Source organism: Nasonia vitripennis (genome assembly GCF_009193385.2).
Source record: "Nasonia vitripennis strain AsymCx chromosome 4 unlocalized genomic scaffold, Nvit_psr_1.1 chr4_random0009, whole genome shotgun sequence".
NCBI lineage: Eukaryota > Metazoa > Arthropoda > Insecta > Hymenoptera > Pteromalidae > Nasonia > Nasonia vitripennis.
In genome coordinates this window covers 1,360,428-1,380,117 of record NW_022279645.1, presented here as the reverse complement: position 1 = coordinate 1,380,117, position 19,690 = coordinate 1,360,428, and the positions used below count along the sequence as shown (strand labels likewise).

General features: G+C 45.2%; 1 protein-coding gene across 50 annotated transcripts in view; it reads left to right on the top strand.

Annotated features, from left to right (window-relative positions):
* LOC103317042 (BRISC and BRCA1-A complex member 2) overlaps positions 1 to 19,690 on the top strand; it is a 226,437-nt gene that overhangs the window by 193,364 nt on the left and 13,383 nt on the right. Inside the window, exon 6 of one of the 50 annotated variants that reach the window (XM_031930165.2) lies at positions 9,197 to 9,692. The exons of the other annotated variants lie outside the window; for them this stretch is intronic. Within the exon in view, the coding sequence (XP_031786025.1) occupies positions 9,197 to 9,247 (51 nt within the window). The 3' untranslated portion in view covers positions 9,248 to 9,692. Of the gene's footprint in view, positions 1 to 9,196; positions 9,693 to 19,690 lie in introns of those variants that run through there. 50 annotated transcript variants of the gene reach the window in all.

The following is a 19,690-nucleotide window of genomic DNA, read 5'->3' as shown; positions in this document are numbered from 1 at the left end:
CGTTGAGAATATCAACAATCTATGAAATGTAGATATCTTCATCCAGCTGATTAACAGATCAAGCGGAGTTTGCTTTTAAGTAGACTTTCTCCAAATGTTCCCGACTTGGCAAGCATTGCAAACGACATCTTTGGGTCATTTACAGATATTAGCATGATGGCTTTGATTACCTAACCAGTACACAAATTGATTTCGGAAAGTCTTCTGTAGAAAATCACCATAACCACATTTGGTACTTAGCTTATTTAAAGCGATAGTGAAGTCCTGTACTGACTCCCTGTCTAGCTGCTTTCTGCGATTAAACCTGAAATTTTTGGAAATTTCAAGTGCAACTAGTGCGTATAAATCTTTTTCCCAACACACACATGAAATGGGCCTTTTTTCATGCCTAAAAGTAGCGTAGAAAATCGTCCATTCCAAGCGTGTGTGAAATGCTCACTTTCTTTCGCATTTTAATATATTAAAAACAAGTAAGGTTAGTTATTGTAAAGTAAATCAATCGATACCCTTCCCACTAGAATGCAGCGTATAATAAGATATAGCAAACTCAGAATATGTAGGTCACAAGACGCTCTCGATAGCCCGAAGTATAACACTATACTTGGCATCGGGATACTATCACATTATTTTAAACAGACCCTAAATACGAAACCGATAGTAATTGACAAATCCAATAATTTATTGAATAGATAAGAACAAGGAACGACAACATAAGGCGAAGTAAACATCAAAACATAATTAAACTCGAATATTGACAAGTAAAATCAGTTAGTAGATTCACGTGAAACAATAAGGATAAAATATAACACCGATACGCATGCACACATTACGACTCTACGGCAAGAGACCAAGCGAAGCACACCGATACGCACGCACACATTGCGGTTCTACAGCAGAGGCAAGAGACCAAGCGAAGCACACCGATATGCATGCACACATTACGACTCTACAGCAGGAGACTAAGCAGAACACACCGATACTAAAACCAAGCCACTACAAAATATAACGAATACAGCACAGCACCAGTAGAGAGAAAAATAAGCAGTCTACTGTACATCATGGACCGCGCATACCTGCAATGAAGGGGAAACCAACGGAGCGCGCAGCGCTATCGGCAAATGACAAATAAGTCAGGCGCGCTGGAAGCTCCAGGAGCCGTCAAAGAGGACACCGCGCAAGTCGGCTCAAAATGCATAGAGGAGCTTCTATAAGCCTGCAGAGAAGAAAAACTAAATCAGAGGCGAGTTTGACAGGAGAGGAGCACAAGGGGACTCGGTGTACTAGAGGAAAGGATTTTTACTCTGGTTTTCTGATTGGCCCTCCCTGCAACATCACATGCATTAAAAGCTCCAAATAAGGTAAGGAGCTGCAGCTAGGCCTCCTAATTGGCCAAACATACACCCCACCGAAGAGACGAAAAATGCACTGTTCGGTCCCGCGTGTGAGCCGGCAGTGTTCTCGTATCTGGATGACCTGGTGATCGCAACCGAGACCTTCGAGGAGCACTTGGAGTGGCTCGAGTTTGTATTAAAGCGACTCACTCAGGCCGGGCTGACGGTAAATAGGGAGAAGTGTCAGTTTTGTTGCTCGCAGATTTTGTATCTGGGTTTCCTGTTGGATAACGAAGGACTTAGGCCCGATTCAGACAGAGTATCACCCGTTCGAAACTATCCCGCGCCGAGGAATGTGAAGCAGCTCAGGCGTTTTCTGGGCATGTTGGGTTGGTACTCTCGCTTTATAGAGCGAGAGGCCGTCCTCAAAGTTCCGCTAACCCGTCTGCTTCGCAAGGATCAGAAGTAGGAATGGGGTGAGGAGCAGCAAGAAGCGTTCGAAGCGTTGCGGCACGCGCTCACGGTGGCACCTGTACTTGCTCGGCCCGATTTTTCGAGGCTGTTCAAGGTACAATGCGATGCCAGTGGCGTGGCCATAGGGGCGGTTTTAACGTAGAAAGGAGAGGATGGCGAGCATCCGATCGTGTATATTAGCCGCGTGCTGCACGCGCGGAAAGGAATTATACCACGACGGAGAAGGAGTGCTTGGCGGTGATTTGGGCTATTAAAAAGCTGAGGCCGTGCATTGAGGGGTACGAATTCAGCGTGATAACCGATCACAAGAGCCTACAGTGGTTGAGAAATCTTAAATACCCGTCTGGTCGGCTGTCGAGATGGGCGATAGAAATCCAACAGTGGGATTTTGAGGTGATTTACCGTAAGGGCGAATTAAACCATTTTCCGGATGCCCTTTCCCGGAGCGGTTAAGACGACGGCGATGCCGTCGCCGCTTTCGAGGAAATTTCGGATCCGGAATATCTTAAATTGCTCGAGCAGGTGGAGAAATTCCCGCAAAAATATCAGGGTTGGAGAATAGAGGACGGCATGCTGTAACGTTGGCGCTACGATCCGCTGCTGGACCCGGTCACGCATAGAGAGGAGGCGTGGAGATTAGTGGTGCCCGAGGAGCAGAGGGAGTGTGATGAGAGATGCACATTGCCCACCGACCTCGGGTCACTTGGGAATAGAAAAGACCTATGACCGAGTGGCTCAAGAGTATTATTGGCGAGGCGCGTATCACGATGTGTATCGTTTTGTGCAAGAGTGCGAGGAGTGCCAGAAATACAAGGTACTGCAGAGTTGTGCGAAGGTACTCATGGGACGGCGAGTGGTTGAGAGGCCTTGGGCCATCGTCGCAGCCAATCTCATGGAGTTTCCGCCAAGCAAGAACAGGTTCAAGTATCTAGTCGTATTTCAGGACCTGTTCACGCGTTGGATTGAGTTGAAACATCTGCGGAAAGCGGATGGAAAGTCGGTCGCCAGGGCGTTTGAGGAGTTGATTCTGTTAAGGTGGGAATCTCCGGAATATTTTCTCTCTGACAACGGCAAGGAGTTTGATAATAAGTTGTTGAAGAAGACTTTGGAAATGTACGGAGTAAAACACATCATAACTCCGCCGTACCAGCCGCAGGCGAACCCCGCGAGTTTCGACACGCTATTAATACGACGGTCCAGACGTCCACTCGGGTTTCCCCGGCGTTTCTTAATTACGGGCGACACCCTCGACCTGTGTTAAGTCTGCGCCGGGAAGTCGAGGCAGGTAAGCCAGTCGAAAGGCGTGAGCCAGAGGAGTGGGTAGAGAGAGTAAAAAGTCTAGACGCACTACGCGATTTTGTGACAAAATTCACGAGTTTGGCGACGGAGAAACAGGAGCGGGTATACAATAAAGGGAGGAAAGATATACGCTTCCAGCAAGGCGATTGGGTAATGAGAAAAACCCACGTTTTGTCGGATGCGTCGAGGAGTAAATCGAAGAAGCTGGCGCCACATTGGGAGGGTCCGTATGAAATCGTTGAGGTGAAATCGCCAATCGTATACATATTGAGCCAGGGAGATGGGAGTTCAAGGCGGTTGAATAAGGCTTACGTAGACGAACTCAAGCGGTGGATACCGCCGCGAAAAGCGAGAACGAATTAACTTTTGCGTATTCTAGGAAAATGGAGGAGCACCCGGTGGACGGGAAGGACCAACACCCTAGCCCGCCGCCGCGCGCTAGTGAAAGCAATTCAGCGGAAACAGTGAATAAGGCTTCAACCCGCGTTTCATACGCGCAGGCGGTCAAGTCATCCCGGCCGCAGCGAGCTGCAACACCACTCAATTCGGCTGCCCAGACAACACCGTCGAGGGGGCTGAATAATGTAGGGAGGGGGATGGTCAGCCTGAAGATCGGTGTCGCCACTCCAAGGCTCCGCCTGCGTATGGCTGACGTCCCGGAAGTAGTAGAGGAGGTGATGAGCTCCCAGAGTAGGAGTTCACCAGCCGAGGAACAGGAGAAGAAGGAGAAGGAGAAGGAGAGCCCGCCGGAGAGGCAGCCCTTGGAAGAGGAAGTAACAAGGAGTGAGCAGGACGATACGCTGAATCGTGTTGTATCGCAAGGTGCGATACCTCGTCGGCTGGGCGCGCTTCACCAACCCCTGAGTGAAAATGGGCCCAATGAGGACTTGGGGAGAGAGGGCGAATTACCTGAGGGGGGTATTCCAAGCGAAGCAAGTGAGGAGGCCGAGGGAAAGCCGGGAAGCCCAGCAGGAGCTGGAGCAATATATCGCTACCTCCGCTGGGCAAGACCAGCAAGACCCGCCTCTGGTACTTGAGGAGCTCATGGAGTGGCAGGAGAGTGAGGTGACGGAGACCGAGCCTGAAAAAAGGAAGAGAAAGAAGAAGAAGAAGAAGTACAACCCGAATAGGCAGCTCACGAAGGAGGATTACTTCCCTTACCACCTGGGGAATAGTGACAACGACGATGACGACGACGAACCAGGCGTACCAGCAAGGTCAGGGTTCTTTGGAGGGATCTACGGAGGGACGGCCACCATCGATTGGGACAACTGGGTCCCAACGCCGAGAGACGGCGGAGACTCGCCCCAGGTCGATGTGGAGGAAGCTCCGACTGTAGAAATACCGATGCGGGTAATTCCCGAGGGACCGGTCGTCGTCTTGTCGCGAGATCCGGTGGTAGAGTATCAACAGGAGAGACGGCAGCAAGCGGAGTTAGCGACCAGAGCTGCAGAAGAGCGCCGATTGCAGGAACAGCAGGAAGTGGAGCAGCAGCAGCTAGAAGCGCAGCGGCAACAGCTGGAAGAATAGCAGCGGCAGCTCGAGCAAGAGCGACAGCAGCGGCTGGAAAGAGAACGGCAGCTAGAGCGACGACGGCAGCAGCAATTAGAAGTAGAGTTGGAGCAAGAGCTTGAGAGAGAGCAAGAGCGGGAAAGAGAACAGCAGCACCAGAGAGAAAGAGAGCATCAGCAACAGCAGAGAGTGGAGGAGCTTCAGAGGCTCGAGGACGAGTGGCGCAGGGAGGCTGAACCCATTCTGCCCAGCGCCCGCCGACTCAGCCCACGATGGGAGTGCTACCTCGCGCAACCAGCGACGAAATGCCGCTAGGGCTGCTCGCAGACGAGAAGCACGTAGAAGAAGGAGAGAGGCGGACGGGCACAAGGAACGACCAGCCTCGGGAATAGAAAACCCGACGGCGGGGCCACCTCATCCTCCGGGCCGGAGTAGTCAGGAAAGAAGGGACAGGGATCAACGAGGAGAAAGGAGAGAGGCCGCAGGGCCATCTGTGGAGCAGGGTGCGCGGAACCAGTCGTCAGGGTGAGACCGAGGGAGGAGTAGGTCACTGGGACGCAGACCTATGCCGGTCAGGGTTAGAGGAGTATATTTTGGGGGCCTGAACCCAATCCCAACCAACCCGACGGTGGATCCAGCACCTCACCACTGCTTCAATTGTTGGCAACAAGGTCATAAGTTGAATGACTGCCCTCGAGGGATCTTTGTTTTAATTGCGGAAGGCGAGAGACAGCCATGCCGGAATGCCCTCGGCGTGCGTAAGCATACCGCAACCAGGGTACCCGTGTGGAGGAACGCTGTCAAGACCTATCCAGAAGAGCTCCCGAGATTGGAGCCGCGGCGAGCGTTCAGGAAGAGAGACGGGGAAGAGAACGAGTGCGGCCTGAAGAGAGAACAGAGCTCAACCAGCGCCAGCAGGAAGTGGGAGAGGCTCCACAGCCGCAAAGCATCGAGCAAATCCTGCAGATCCTGCGAAGCCTGGAAGGAGCTATAGCAGGGACGAGAGAGAGGCTTCGTCGTGAAACTGAGAGGAGAGACCGGGAAGAGGAACCGAATGCGAGAAGGAGGTAGAAGAGTGAAGGAGAGTTAGAGAATGAAGACAAACCAGAAAAGAAGGAGGAACCAGCAAGTCAAATGATGTCAGAGGGAAAGAGAGAGAACGAGGCACACTGGTCTATTGGGTGTGACCTCGGGGGAAGAGGGTGGATGAAGGGTGGTGACTAGGGGACTACCTGACTAGGGGAGTTAAGGGAGGGGGATTGCGACGTGGTGCGTCGCAGCCGCGCCGAAAAATCTCTTTTCGGCACGGCAGATCCCCTGCATAGAAAATGGCGCGCGAACGGTCGGCGAGAAGCTATGCGGTTTTGAGCCCTCATTAAGAATTGAGTAACGCAGAGGTTTGCGAGCATGAGAAAAGTATGAGAGTAGTACAGAGAGTTTGGAGAAGTCTTGCGGTTTTCTGAGGTGCATTCCGGCGACCAGGGGAGCAGTGAAGACGGGACGAGAGGACTGCCACGGTCCACGCGAGGTTTCCGAGCGTCGCGGAGGAGAGATTCACCAGCGACGGCGACCCGGTAAGTGGTTTTGAGAAAAAGGAACGCGAGTGAGGAGTGGGTTAGAACGCGGCATCGAATACGCTTGAGTGAGAGATATAGAGAGAAAGAGTGTGTGCGTGTGCAGTGCGGGACGTACGCCGCGGAAAGAGATAGAAAGCGCGACCGAGAAGGCCTACGCAGGTCAGTCGAACTGGGAGTCCGTGGCGTCGAAACCCAGAGCCGTACAGCGCTGAGGAATTGGCCTGCGTCTCTCGCGAGTGAGGGACAAAGGAAGAGCGAGCGAGAGAGAGAGAGAGAGAGAGAGAGAGAGAGAGAGAGAGAGAGAGAGAGAGAGACCGACATCGGGGCAACCAGCACGTTGTGCGAGGTAGGCCACGCCGGACGCTTCAGACACAGAAACGCCGCGGCATAGCGAGAACCGAGCGGGAGAAGCGGCACGTACGCTCGAGCTCGCCAACAAAGGAGAGAGAGGAGTGGGGGGAAGAGAACGGGTCTCCGCCGGTGCAGTCCGACTAGGCTGAGCGCTGGGTCGACTGCCCGCGAGACGTGAGTAGTGAAGCGCAGTTTAGGTGCGAGAGCACCGGGAAGGCGCGAGGGAAAGTATCGCTTACGCCCTACGTGGCTAAATCGCGTAGGAGGCAGAAGTCACCGCGTTGTAGGGAGGGGTTGGGTGAAATATAGGGGATTTATTAAAGAGAATAAAGAGATTATTTATTTCCTGTCCTTTCTCCCTACGTGCTCACAAACGTACGGCGACTACGGCGAATCCGCCGCTTAAACAAAACAAATTCGGGCGCATCGGAGCGCCAGGAGTTGCGCACGTGTGCTGGGAGGTACAGCGTTGCAATAGCTGTTACCGCTATTAATTAACTATAAATAATTTTATATTATCTATTTATTTATTCATTTATTTTGTTTAGCTACTAATCATTGCGAAATCAGAATTATCGTTTGAAAACCGTATAAACAATAGATTAATTTCCTTTAATATTTAACAAGTTGTTAATTATTCATTGCCTTTTTGCAATGCACTTCTAAAATGCATATTTTTAATGCACAAATGTATTTTTCAAAAAGTAATTTATCACTATATGTCACAAAGTTTTTGGACGCTATCACGAATCGAATACAAAAAACCGCATCAAGATCCAACTTACTGTTCAAAAAATCGACAGTTAAATCGTTTTCAGTGCGTTATTTCCTCGACAGAAAATATAGGTTATGGTTTCACGGGATTTATTTTTTACGTGCATATGAAGAAAATTATTATTCCTACTACTATTCTAAACAATACTTTGAAATGTTAATTATTATTATAACATATTTAAATCCATTTAAAACGAATAAAAAGCCTTATTTTTATTACTTTTATTTGTTCTCGATATTCTACCGAGAACGACGTGCAAAATTCATGTGACCAGTATAGGGTTTTCGTGTAGATCAACCAGACAGAATCTACTGATAATGTTCATTTCTAGAAGAGTTCTGCTAGAAAACCCGGCAACGTTCCTACCAGGGATGGTCTTGTGAAATTTTAAACTTTTAGAAAGTTTAAAAGTATAAAATCAAACTTTTCCTAAAGTTTAAAAACTTATTTTTAAACTTATTTTTAAACTTTCAACGTGTTCCCGTGAAATTTTAAACTTTTAGAAAGTTTGAAATTACAAATTTGAACTTTTCCGAAAGTTTAAAATGTTATTTTTAAACATTTGAAACAGTCTCATTAAATTTTATACTTTTGGAAAGTTGAACATGATCAATTTCAATTTTTGGAAAGTTTAAAATTGTCAATGTAAACTTTTTCAGGAGTTTATATTTTCTTGTTTACACTTTTAAAATATTTGTATCCGATTCCAAAGTATAAAGTCATCAATTTAAACTTTCTTAAAGTACAAATCTAAGAAGTTATTCTATTCCTTAAGTGTAAACTGATTTATTTATACACGTCAATTTTTCTACTTTGGGGTTTAGAGTGTACGTAGCTCCGAACTTGTTTGTTCCAGCGCGAGTACCTATAGCGTTCCTACATATTTCTAGTAACATATTTTACGTCATTTCCAACAATTTTATCAACTAATTTTGTTCCAATAAAAAATTCTTTATAATCTACTAATCCTTTATTTCTAAATATTTTAAATCTTTTTTTTCTGTTAATACTTCTTCAAATATTGAATCATATTTTTCAAACTATTCTTGTATTTCTAAAATTATAGCTTCTGAAATATTTTTCTTCTTTAATAACGTTATAATGTCTTGTTTTATACGTAAAAGTAATGTGTTACAAATGAAGTTATGTAAAAAGTCGACTATATTTTGAACAATTCTTCTCGGTATATTCGGATCAGCAGATAAAGGAAGAACAAAAGATATTACTATATCGAAACGCATTTTTTAATCTATTTCAAATTTATTATTAATTTCGAAATTTGTTAGAGTCTTGATTTCACTATTACTAAATAATAATTTTGTTTATACGATTTTCAAACGATAATACTCATTTTGCAATGATTAGTAGCTAAACAAAATAAATGAATAAATAAATAGATACTATAAAATTATTTATAGTTAATTAATAGCGGTAACAGCTGTGTTGGCCGATACAGAATATTTGACAGATACGGAGTAAATTAATTTAGAAACAAACTCCCATGCGTAATCTGAAAGATATGGCTAAGATCTTAATGCTGTCAAATATTTGTAGCAAGCTTTAACAGCTTTGATGGGGTTAGGAAAGTTATACTTTTCAGCTTTCAATATGACATAAGACTGAGCTATCTCATCAATCTTTCCGCATATAACTATATAAGGCAATATATTCAGCTTATTATTTGTTGACCAGTCCTCAAACTCCTGAAGCTCGATGTCTAACGTAGCAGGATTCTTGAAAGTCAAAGAAATTTTATTTTACAAAGCAGGTTTTTCCAACTAGCTATTATTTTTTGTATCCTCATGATTTATATATTTTTGAATACTTCATTCCTACATGTAATATAAATGATTTTGATATTTGTGCCTTTCCAACAGGGATGCCTTTTAATTTTGAAACTTCAGTTGAAGTGGAATCAGAAGTTGTAGGTGTTGAAGAGTCCGGTTTAATAGATTTAGGGAGTGTTACGCTAATAGAAGCAATAGTAATGCTATTAATTGGTTTCATATACCTGAAATGATTATTTTATATATGTGATACACAAAGTTTCCAAATGTCCATTAAAGCCATACTCCGTATACATACAAGTATTGGTGAAAGAGTTGTTCGATTAAGTCTCAATAAAAATGTTAAGGAATTAAAACTACGAAAATCACCTTTCTCTTTCTCATCCATATTAGCAGATTCAACACATACAACATTATCTTGGGTTTCACTAGCATGCAAAATAGGTTCAACAGAAACTTCTGCATCTTCTGGATTAGTATGATAATTGTTTATTACAGAGATTTCTTGTTGTACAATCTCTGCAACACCTTTACTAATCGTGCCTTTGTAGAAACTAAATTAGCCAATAAAATCAAGTAAACACTTTGCACTTTCATTTTTCAAAATATGCGATATCATGCTTTTTTCCATTGCAGCAAGATTAGCGTCATTAATGCCATGTGCTAAATAAATTAAAAAAACAATAAATAGACGATGCAGAGTAATATAAATATGCAGTTGAACATCAGTGCCTTTTATAGGTTATGATTTTATTTTTGATTGAAAAAATATTGCACTTACACTTAAATACGTCCTCAAAATAAGCCAGATCAAACTCTTTAAAGAATTTGTCCATTGTCTATGCAAGAAGTACAAATTTGCAAAATGTTAGATCGCGAGTTGCGCGCGAACGACTCGGCTGGCGGTAAAAATGTGCGCCCTGTGACAGTGCGTCCTTTGTGCTCTAACAAGAGAGAGCTAATGTGCTTTTCCGGCGGTAGAGTAAGCGCGCAGTTCGGGGCAGTTTTTCTCCCGAAAGTGGGGGACAAACTATGCCATCGCACAGCACGAGCGCAGCGCCGTGCTGTGCGATACGTTTTTAACCTTTCCGTAGAGATTCTCAACCGCTGGTTTGTCAGTGTGGAGCGAAAATTTTCTATGCAAATTTCTAGGTGCTGCAGTTTTTAAATGGGAAGAAAAACAAGATCTCAAGGCAGCAAATGTTGGACAATAGTATATTGTGCAACTGGGGGAGGGAGGCGGAAGGGCTATTTCTGCGGGTAGAAATCGCCCTCCCCCCTAGTTACACACTGTACTTTTTTTTACAAGTGCCAGTAAAGACCCGTTTTCTTGCATATAAAGTGAATAGTAACTTTTTCTAATAGCGCATTTTAAGTTGTAAGCCACTCACTTTCAAAAATTTGATTATAATTTTGTGTGTTTTTAGTGGTGGTTTTAGAGTAGTGGGAGGAAATAGCCATGACCACCACCAGCCAGACACCTGCACGGACGCAGATATACTTTGCAAGGGCAGTCATTTTTTATTCACTGAAATGAATAAATTCCATTTTTACAATTGAATATATCCCATTTTCCCAAATGAACAATCCTATTTTCCTAAATAAATAAATCCCAGGCCCCACAAAAAAAAAAAAAATAAAACAAAACAAAAAAAAAGTAAAAAAAAATATAATCGCGAGAACAGTAGACACGGTAAAGTCCTTTCCGATCGAGTCCCGGTCAACCACGCGCATGCGCACCATCATAGTCGGAGGTGCGCGAAAAATTCAAACGCTAAAATAAAAAATAAACAAAATGGTGTATCAAAAATCGTTAGCATTAATCTACATGAGCAGAGGAAAGTAGCAAAAGGTTATTCAATTATTTTGACAACCTACACCTTCGAAGCCCTCGCAAAAGAATCAGTACCTGACTTACGGTTTTCACCCAGATAAGCAAACATGTCCATTACGGAATTAATTTGAACATTTGACGTCTCAATACTTTTTCAAGACATGTATATCTTATAGGGACTTAGTATATCATATAGGGATGCCACTGCTAGACTACGACTGCTAGATTACGTTCTGTACAAGGCGTATACCTTGCCGATCAAGCAAAATTCACTGAACTAATTTTTTGACTTTTTAGAAAAATTGAAATATTTCAGCTTCATAAAACATTTTTACGAGATTTTAGTATGTTATTTAATTACATAAATATTCAGTTCTAATAACTTACTACTTGATAATAAATGAGACCAGAGAGGATTATTCTATTCAATAATAATGTGGATTTATTCTACTTTATATACAGCTTTTGTACTACATGTGTACTCAGCGACGGCTCGATTCAGAGAGTGCGATGCAAGCGTCGTATAGTCTCACAAGCGTATGCGTCCCCTCACACACTCATCAGCGCGCTTGTTCATTCTAGCGCGCTATACTTTATAGTATAGTCTGAATTTTCCATACAGGACATACTATATTTCAATACGCCTCCTTGGACTGTACGGAAAATTCATTTTACATTACATTAAGTTTAAATCTACACTTTTTAAATGTTTCTCTGCACAGAGCTTTGGTAAACATATCCACAACATTTTCATTTGTGTCAATCTTGCACACTCCGATCAATTTTTCTTTCACGCTTTCATGTACAAAATGATAATGAATCTCAATATGCTTAGAATTTTTCGCGAAATTACCATTATTTACAATGTTTATTGCTCCCAAGTTATCCTCATGAATTTTGATTGGTTCTTTAACATTTATATCGAATATTTTCACTATCTCTCTGATATATTCTAACTTGCTTACAACTTCTGATAATGCTACATATTCTGCGTATGTCGACGCTTTTGTTACACATGTTTGTTTGCGTGATTTCTAACCGATCGCATTTCCGAAGCACCTAATTACATAACCAGATGTAAACTTTCTGTCTAAATGATCGCCAGACCAATCTGCATCTACGTAGCAATCAATTGAATTACAATTTTTTTTCTTTTATAATGTAAACTTGAATCTTTAGTTAAGTACAAATATTTTAACACTCTCAAAGCATACTTCCAGTGAGTACTATCATAACAATTTTGAAATCTACTTAAATAGTTTACACTATAACTTAGAGAGAGAGATTTAGATTTTAGATTTAATAATTTTTTTATTTTTGTACATTATGTTGTACATATAAATACTTATAGTGATGTGTGACTAGGTTAACACAAAAGGTAATAGTTGTGTAAGTGTGTGTGTGTGTGAGAAAGTGAATGATGAAATGTGGTGAGATGAGGTGAAAGTGTGTGTATGAGATGATAAGTTTACATCATGTTTAAGTGTTTTCTAATTTAAAGAAGTGTGTTTTCGCCGCCTGTTTGAAATGTGAAATAGATGATATGTTGCGTAGATGAGATGGAAGGCTATTCCAGAGATAGGACGCGCTGATGAAAAATGAGTTCTTCAGCGCCTCCGTCTTGAAGGGCGGGATGTCCAGGGGGGTCACCTCCCCCCTCACAGGCCTGAGCGCGACGTGAAAATCGAAATAGGCTAACAAGTAAGATGGTATTGAAGTAGTAAAAAGTTTTTTGAGGAAGCATGCCATAAAGTATCTCCTACGTCCGGCGGTGGTAAGCCATTGCAACTCACGCCTATAAGGGGAGATGTGCTCGTCCCTTCTTACACCGCAGATGTATCTGATCCCGGTGTTGACAAGTCTCTGTATCTTCAGGTCGAGGTCTTGCGTCAGGTCACAGTAAGCCAGTGCGCAGTAATCTATGATTGGAAACAGGAGTGCCTGCACCAAATGTTGGCGCAATCTGAGATTAGTGCTCTTCCGAAAAAAGTAGAGCCGATACATTAGAGAGTGAGCACGTTTACACATTTGTGTAACGTGCTCTTTCCACGAGAGTTTGGAATCGAGCACCAACCCCAGATTGCGCACAGATGATTCGTAGTCGACCCGGGCTCCCCCTATAGTTATGTAGGTGTTAGCAGTAGATGGAAGAGCGTTGATATAGTAAGGGGAGCCCAGAACGATCGCCTTTGTTTTACCGACATTCAGCTTAAGTCTATTTAGTGCTGCCCAGCCCATTATCCTCTCGGCGTTAGCACTCATCCTGACAGAACAGGAGTCGAGCTCCTCAAGGGGGCATTGACAGTAGATTTGCAGATCATCCGCATAGATTAGATGGGATACATCTGAATCAAGGCAGAAACCTATGTCATTGATGTACAACGCGAACAACAGGGGGCCCAAAACTGACCCCTGTGGGACACCGGTGTTTAGTGGTAGGAATGTTGAGAGTTCGCTGTTGTCACCAATGACGGCCTGCACTCTTCCGGAAAGGTAAGATGCAAGCCAGCGGATAACCTGCTTGGAGAAGCCGAAAGAAGATAGCTTTCCGAGTAGCCTGACGTGACACACAGTATCAAACGCCTTGCTAAAATCAAAAAGAAGTAGCAGCGTGACCTTTTTCCTGTCTATTCCAAGCCTGACATCGTCAGTTAGCTTGATCAAGCCAGACTGCGTGCTGTGGCCGGTGCGAAAACCAGTTTGGAAGTTGTCAAGGTAAAGTCTTGTTTCGAGATATTCAGAGATTTGTTTGTGCACCAGCCACTCCAGCGCCTTGGACAGGAAACAGAGAAGAGAGATCGGACGGTAGTCAGTTACAGCTGTTGGAGAATTGACTTTATTTAGAGCTCTTACTAGTGATGATTTCCAGGCAGAGGGAAAGCGTGCCTCGCTCAGAGACAAGTTGAAAATTTGACAGAGTAAGGGGGCGAGTATTGGCAGTGCTTTATGAACTACAACCTGTGGGATGCCGTCACTTCCTCTGGCCTGGGTATTGAAGTGTGATACTGCAGCCGACACGTCCGATTCTGTGATTTCCCTGAAGATGAAGTGTTCAGGGAGGTCCAGACTCTCCAGGGTTCGCAGATACTCCTCAACAGATGGAGCTTGAGGGTCATTAGAGATGGAGCTAAAGTATTCGTTGAGAGTACCCGGAGAGAACTGAGCAGGTGTAGGTGTTTTAGAAGTAGTAATACCGAGATTTCCAAGCTCTCTCCAGATCTCTGCAACGTCGGTCAAGGAGGACAAGCGTGAATAGTAGTAATTCAACCTGGCCTCCTCAATCCGTTTATGGGCGTCGTCCCGTGCGATTCTATAAAAATATAGATCCCACAGTAAACGACTTCTGCGAAAACGTCTGTAGAGCCTGTTCCTTTCAGTTAAAAGGTCACGATGAGCCGCGGTAAACCACGGGTGACGCTTACGTCCAGGTGTCACAGTCTTTAATGGGGCGAGATGATTGATGGCGTTCGAGATGTTAGCGTTAAGGATGGTGATGCATTCGTCTAGTGATGACGTGGCGAAGGATGACCAGTCACATGTACTAAGGAAGTCCCTTAGCTTCTCAGCACAGATTCCTTTATAGTTTCTGTAAGTGTATGTAGTAGGTACGTGGCGTGGAATCTGTACGTCGAGAGTGGCCGTGATCAAGTCATGTCCGTTAATGAAAGGGGTGTCAGTCTTCCAGTATGATAGCAGGCGATCCTGCTCATCAATCAAACATAGGTCAAGCCAGGTGTCAGAGTCCTGTCTGTGATGAGTTGCACCGTATGGTACAGAAACAAGGGAGTTTTCATCAATGAAGGCTCGGATGAAATTTGCATCTTCTGATGAGGACAGTTGGTCAGCATTGAAATCACCCATGATGACCTTCGTGGAGTAGTTGTGTATATGCGTCGTTAGTTGTTCAATAAAGTTAGTTCCCTGGATAAAGGGTGAGTGAGGAGGGCGATACACAACTCCCACGAAGATGGGTGATATTCCCTTAGAAGAGACTTCACAGAACAGATACTCCGGCTTACCCGGCTTGCCCGACCATTCGCCGTCGGATGACGAAATGACGCTAGCAGTCAGTGAATGATGAATATAGAGGGCCACACCTCCACCGTTCCTGTTTCTGTCCCGTCTGTGTAGAGTGTAATCATCCAGTGAAGGGATGGATGATGATATTTTGTCACTCAGCCAGGTCTCAGTCACAGCTATTACGTGAAAGAGGGGACGAGTGGACAAGAATAGCCTGATCGTCTCAATGTGACCCGTTAGGGAGTTCGCATTGAAATGACAGACTCTTAGACCCTTGGACAGAGACGCTTTAGAGGCAGATATGAAAGAGTTAGATGATTTAGATGGTGGTCGTGGCGGGATGATTGGTGTGTGTCTTAGCGTGTGATGTCCGTGCTGGTTGTTGGCGACGTTCGGGCTAAAAAAGCCTCAAGATCCGCCTCAGTCGAAATAATAGTGGCCCGTTCGCTGTCCTCGCCAGTACGGATGTATATTCTGCCATCCCTCACGTAGGATCGGCAGCCTCTCCTCTTCTTCGCTTCAAGCCTGGTCTTGATGCAGAGCTTATGAACATCTGGAGGAAGCAGCTCATTAATGTTGACGAGTCCCTGGTGATCTGGGTAGAGAGCTTTCGCCTCCTCCAGTAATGAACTATCGAGTTCACTGGTGTGTAGCTTGCGCTTCCTGGCTTTGGCCACTATGATGGAGCGGGCCAGTGCACTGGAGGAGAGAGTGACAGCTAGTGGTGGAAGTCTGCTGTCTCCTTGCGCGTTGATGATGTTTGCGTCAAGTCTCCCCATGGTTCTGACAGTTGCAATATCCCGCCTCAGGACCGTGGGGTCCAGTGCAGACAGGACAGCGTAAGCCAGGAGATGTAGTGACGTCTCCTGGGTGTAAGCTAGGCCGGAGATTACCACCACATTATTTGCAGAGCGCTCCTGCCTCCTCTTAACCTCGGCCAGTTCACTGCGGAGGTTGTTGATCTCATCGGAGGCAGGAGCAGTGCTGATGTTGTGCTGCTCTGCTGGGCTCCTTGACGACAGTTCTTGGAGTTTTACCTGCAACTCAGAGATGGTGGACTCAGCATTGCCTAGCCGAGTCTTGAGCGCAGGCAAGTCGTCAAGGGCTTTGAGACGTTTCTCAAGCGGGCCAAGTCGCTTCTCGATCCGTGAGACCCGTTCAGACACGGTGTTTTGTGCCTGAAGGGCCTCGTTTTGGACCCGCTTGATTTCATCCAGTGCCGTGATGATGTCCTTGAGGGACGCCTCAATTGCTGCCTGTGTCCTCTCTGGCGACTGTGCTCTGGCGCTGGAAAGAGATGGAGGCGCAGACTTATTTTTCTTGGGCACACCTGTTAAAGGAGTGCCCTTGTTGGAAGAGTTTGCTGTTTCTGCCGCTGTCTTTGCCCTCGTCTGCGCGGTTTTGGGCGTGACGACGTCAAAACCCACCGCACAGGCAGCACAGGCGAGTGTGGCAACATTTCCCACCATTATGGACCGCAGAGCAACGCATATGGTGTGAAAATTATCGTTGCACAACTCGCATGTCTTCATTCTCCCCCTGGCCACCTTGTTACACTGAGCACATATAACAGGTGCTTCGGTACTTTTTTCACCAATTCCGCTCATTTTTGACGATGTTATGTCACTGCCAGATGGGGTGCAGATCGAGAGAGGTGATTGACCGACCTGTGTTTGATGGTAAATGATGTTGGTGGTGGTGCTCCGTCCGTACAACAGATGGCTCCACGTGGATCACTTCAAAGGAAAGAGAGGCGCCGTGCAGCGAGGAGAGAAGCCGTGCGTGTTTGCAGGTTATGTGCCAGCGACAGATGTTGAAGCAGGAGAAAAGCGATGTAGGAAAGTGCAGCCTCCGGTGAATAATATGTCACTACGAAGGTTGCAGAAATGCGCATGCAACAAACTACAAAAAAATAGGCCCGAAGGCAACGTGCGGCAGTAAGAGTTCAGAGAAAAGAGAGCAAAGCAGAGCAAGACTGTTAGTACTCACGTGAAGTTGGCGAGAGAGAGAGAGAGAGAGAGAGAGAGAGAGAGAGAGAGAGAGAGAGAGAGAGAGAGAGAGACAGAGAGAGAGACAGAGAGAGATTAGATTAGATTAGATTAATTGCTCTTTATTTTTGTACATTTTGTTGTACATATAACAAATATAGTGTATTATGATAAAGGAATAAATAAAATTTGTGTAAGGGTATATAGTATAAGGTGTGTGTGATGTTGAGAGATGACATGAGATGAAAGAGAATGTATGTATGTTTGTGCGATGTTTATGTGTTTTCCAAATTAAAGAAATAATTTTTAGCTGCTTGTTTGAAGTGTGATATGGATAGTGTGTCGCGAAGTTGAGATGGAAGGCTGTTCCAGAGGTAGGAGGCGCTGATGAAAAATGAATTCCTCAGCGTCTCCGTCTTGAAGGACGGGATGTCCAGTGGAGTCACCTCGCCCCTGACAGGCCTGAGTGCGACGTGGAAGTCAAAATAGGCTAGTAGATAAGCTGGTATTGAGGTGTTGAAAATTTGTCTAAGAAAACAGGCCATGAAGTACTTCCTACGTCCGGCGGTGGTGAGCCATTGCAACTCACGCCTGTAAGGGGAAATGTGCTCGTCCCTCTTTACACCATAGATGTATCGGATTCCCGTATTGACAAGCCTCTGCAGTTTTAAGTCAAGCTCTTGAGTCAGGTCGCAGTAAACAAGTGAGCAGTAGTCGATGAGGGGAAATAGGAGTGCTTGCACCAAATGTTGGCGCAACCTGAGGCTAGTGCTCTTCCGAAAGAAATATAGCCGATACATTAAAGAGTGAGCACGTTTACAAGTTTGTGTAACGTGCTCTTTCCACGTAAGTTTTGAGTCAAGCACCAGCCCCAGGTTGCGCACAGATGATTCAAAGTTGACCTGGGCTCCCCCTATATTTATATAGGTGTTAGCAGTAGAATGTAGAGCATTGATATAGTAGGGTGAGCCCAGGACGATCGCCTTAGTCTTACTAACATTTAGCTTAAGTCTGTTTAGTGCTGCCCAGCCCATTATCCTCTCGGCGTTAGCACTCATCTTGTCAGAACAGGAATCGAGCTCCTCAAGGGGGCATTGACAGTAGATTTGCAGATCATCCGCGTAGACTAGATGGGATACATCTGAGTCAAGGCAGAGGCCAATGTCATTGATGTATAACGCGAACAATAAGGGGCCCAAGACTGACCCCTGTGGGACACCGGTGTTTAGTGGTAGGAATGTAGAGAGTTCGTTGTTGTCACCAATGACGGCCTGTTCTCTACCAGAAAGGTAAGATGCAAGCCAGCGGATAACCTGCTTGGAGAAGCCGAAGGAGGGTAGCTTTCTGAGTAGCCTGACGTGACACACTGTATCAAACGCCTTGCTAAAATCAAAAAGAAGCAGAAGGGTGACCTTCTTCCTGTCCATTCCAAGCCTGACATCATCAGTCAGCTTAATCAAGTCGGACTGCGTGCTGTGGCCAGTGCGAAAACCAGTTTGGAAACTATCAAGATAGAGTCTAGTTTCAAGGTATTCAGAGATTTGATTGTGCACCAGCCACTCCAGCGCCTTGGATAGAAAGCAAAGTAGGGAAATCGGTCGGTAGTCAGTTACAGCTGTAGGAGAGTTGATCTTGTTTAATGCTCTTACGAGCGATGATTTCCAGGCAGAGGGAAAGCATGCCTCACTCAAAGACAGGTTGAAAATTTGACAGATTAAAGGAGTGAGTATTGGTAGTGCTTTAGAGATTACAACCTGTGGGATGCCATCGCTTCCCCTGGCCTGGGTATTGAAATGTGAAACTGCAGCTAACACGTCCGATTCTGTGATGGCCGTGAAGATAAAGTGTTCAGGGAGGTCTAGACTCTCGAGGGTCCGCAGATACTCCTCGACAGATGGAGCTTGAGGGTCATTTGAGATGGAACTGAAGTGTTCGTTGAGAGCATCTGGAGAGAACCGAGCAGGTGGAGAAGATTTAGAGGTGGTAATGCCAAGATTTTCAAGTTCTCTCCATATCTCTGCAACGTCGGTTAGAGTAGACAAGCGTGAATAATAGTAATTCAGCCTGGCTTCCTCGACCCGTTGATGAGCGTCATCCCTTGCGATTCTATAAAAGTATAGATCCCAAGGTAGACGACTTCTGCGAAAACGCCTGTAGAGCCTATTCCTTTCAGTTAAAAGGTCACGAAGAGCCGCGGTGAACCACGGGTGACGTTTACGTCCAGGTGTCACAGTCTTTAATGGGGCGAGATGATTTATGGCTTTTGTGATGTTTTCGTTGAGGATGGTGATGCCGTCAAGTGATGGTGTGGTGAAGAATGACCAGTCGCATGCGCTAAGGAAGTCCCTTAGCTTCTCAGCACAGATTCCTTTGTAGTTTCTGTAAGTGTAGGTATTAGGTACGTAGCGTGGAATCTGTACGTCGAGTGTGGCTGTAATAAGGTCATGTCCATTAATGAAAGGTGTGTCAGTCTTCCAGTATGAGAGCAGGCGATCCTGCTCATCGATTAAGCAAAGGTCAAGCCAGGTGTCAGAGTCTTGTCTATGATGAGTTGCACCATATGGCACAGAAATAAGGGAGTTCTCGTCGATGAAAGCCTTGATGAAATTGGCGTCTTCAGACGAGGAAAGTTGGTCAGCATTGAAATCACCCATGATGACCTTCGTGGAGTAGTTGTGCATGTGTGTTGTTAGTTGCTCAATAAAGTTAGATACCTGGATAAAGGGAGAATGAGGAGGGCGA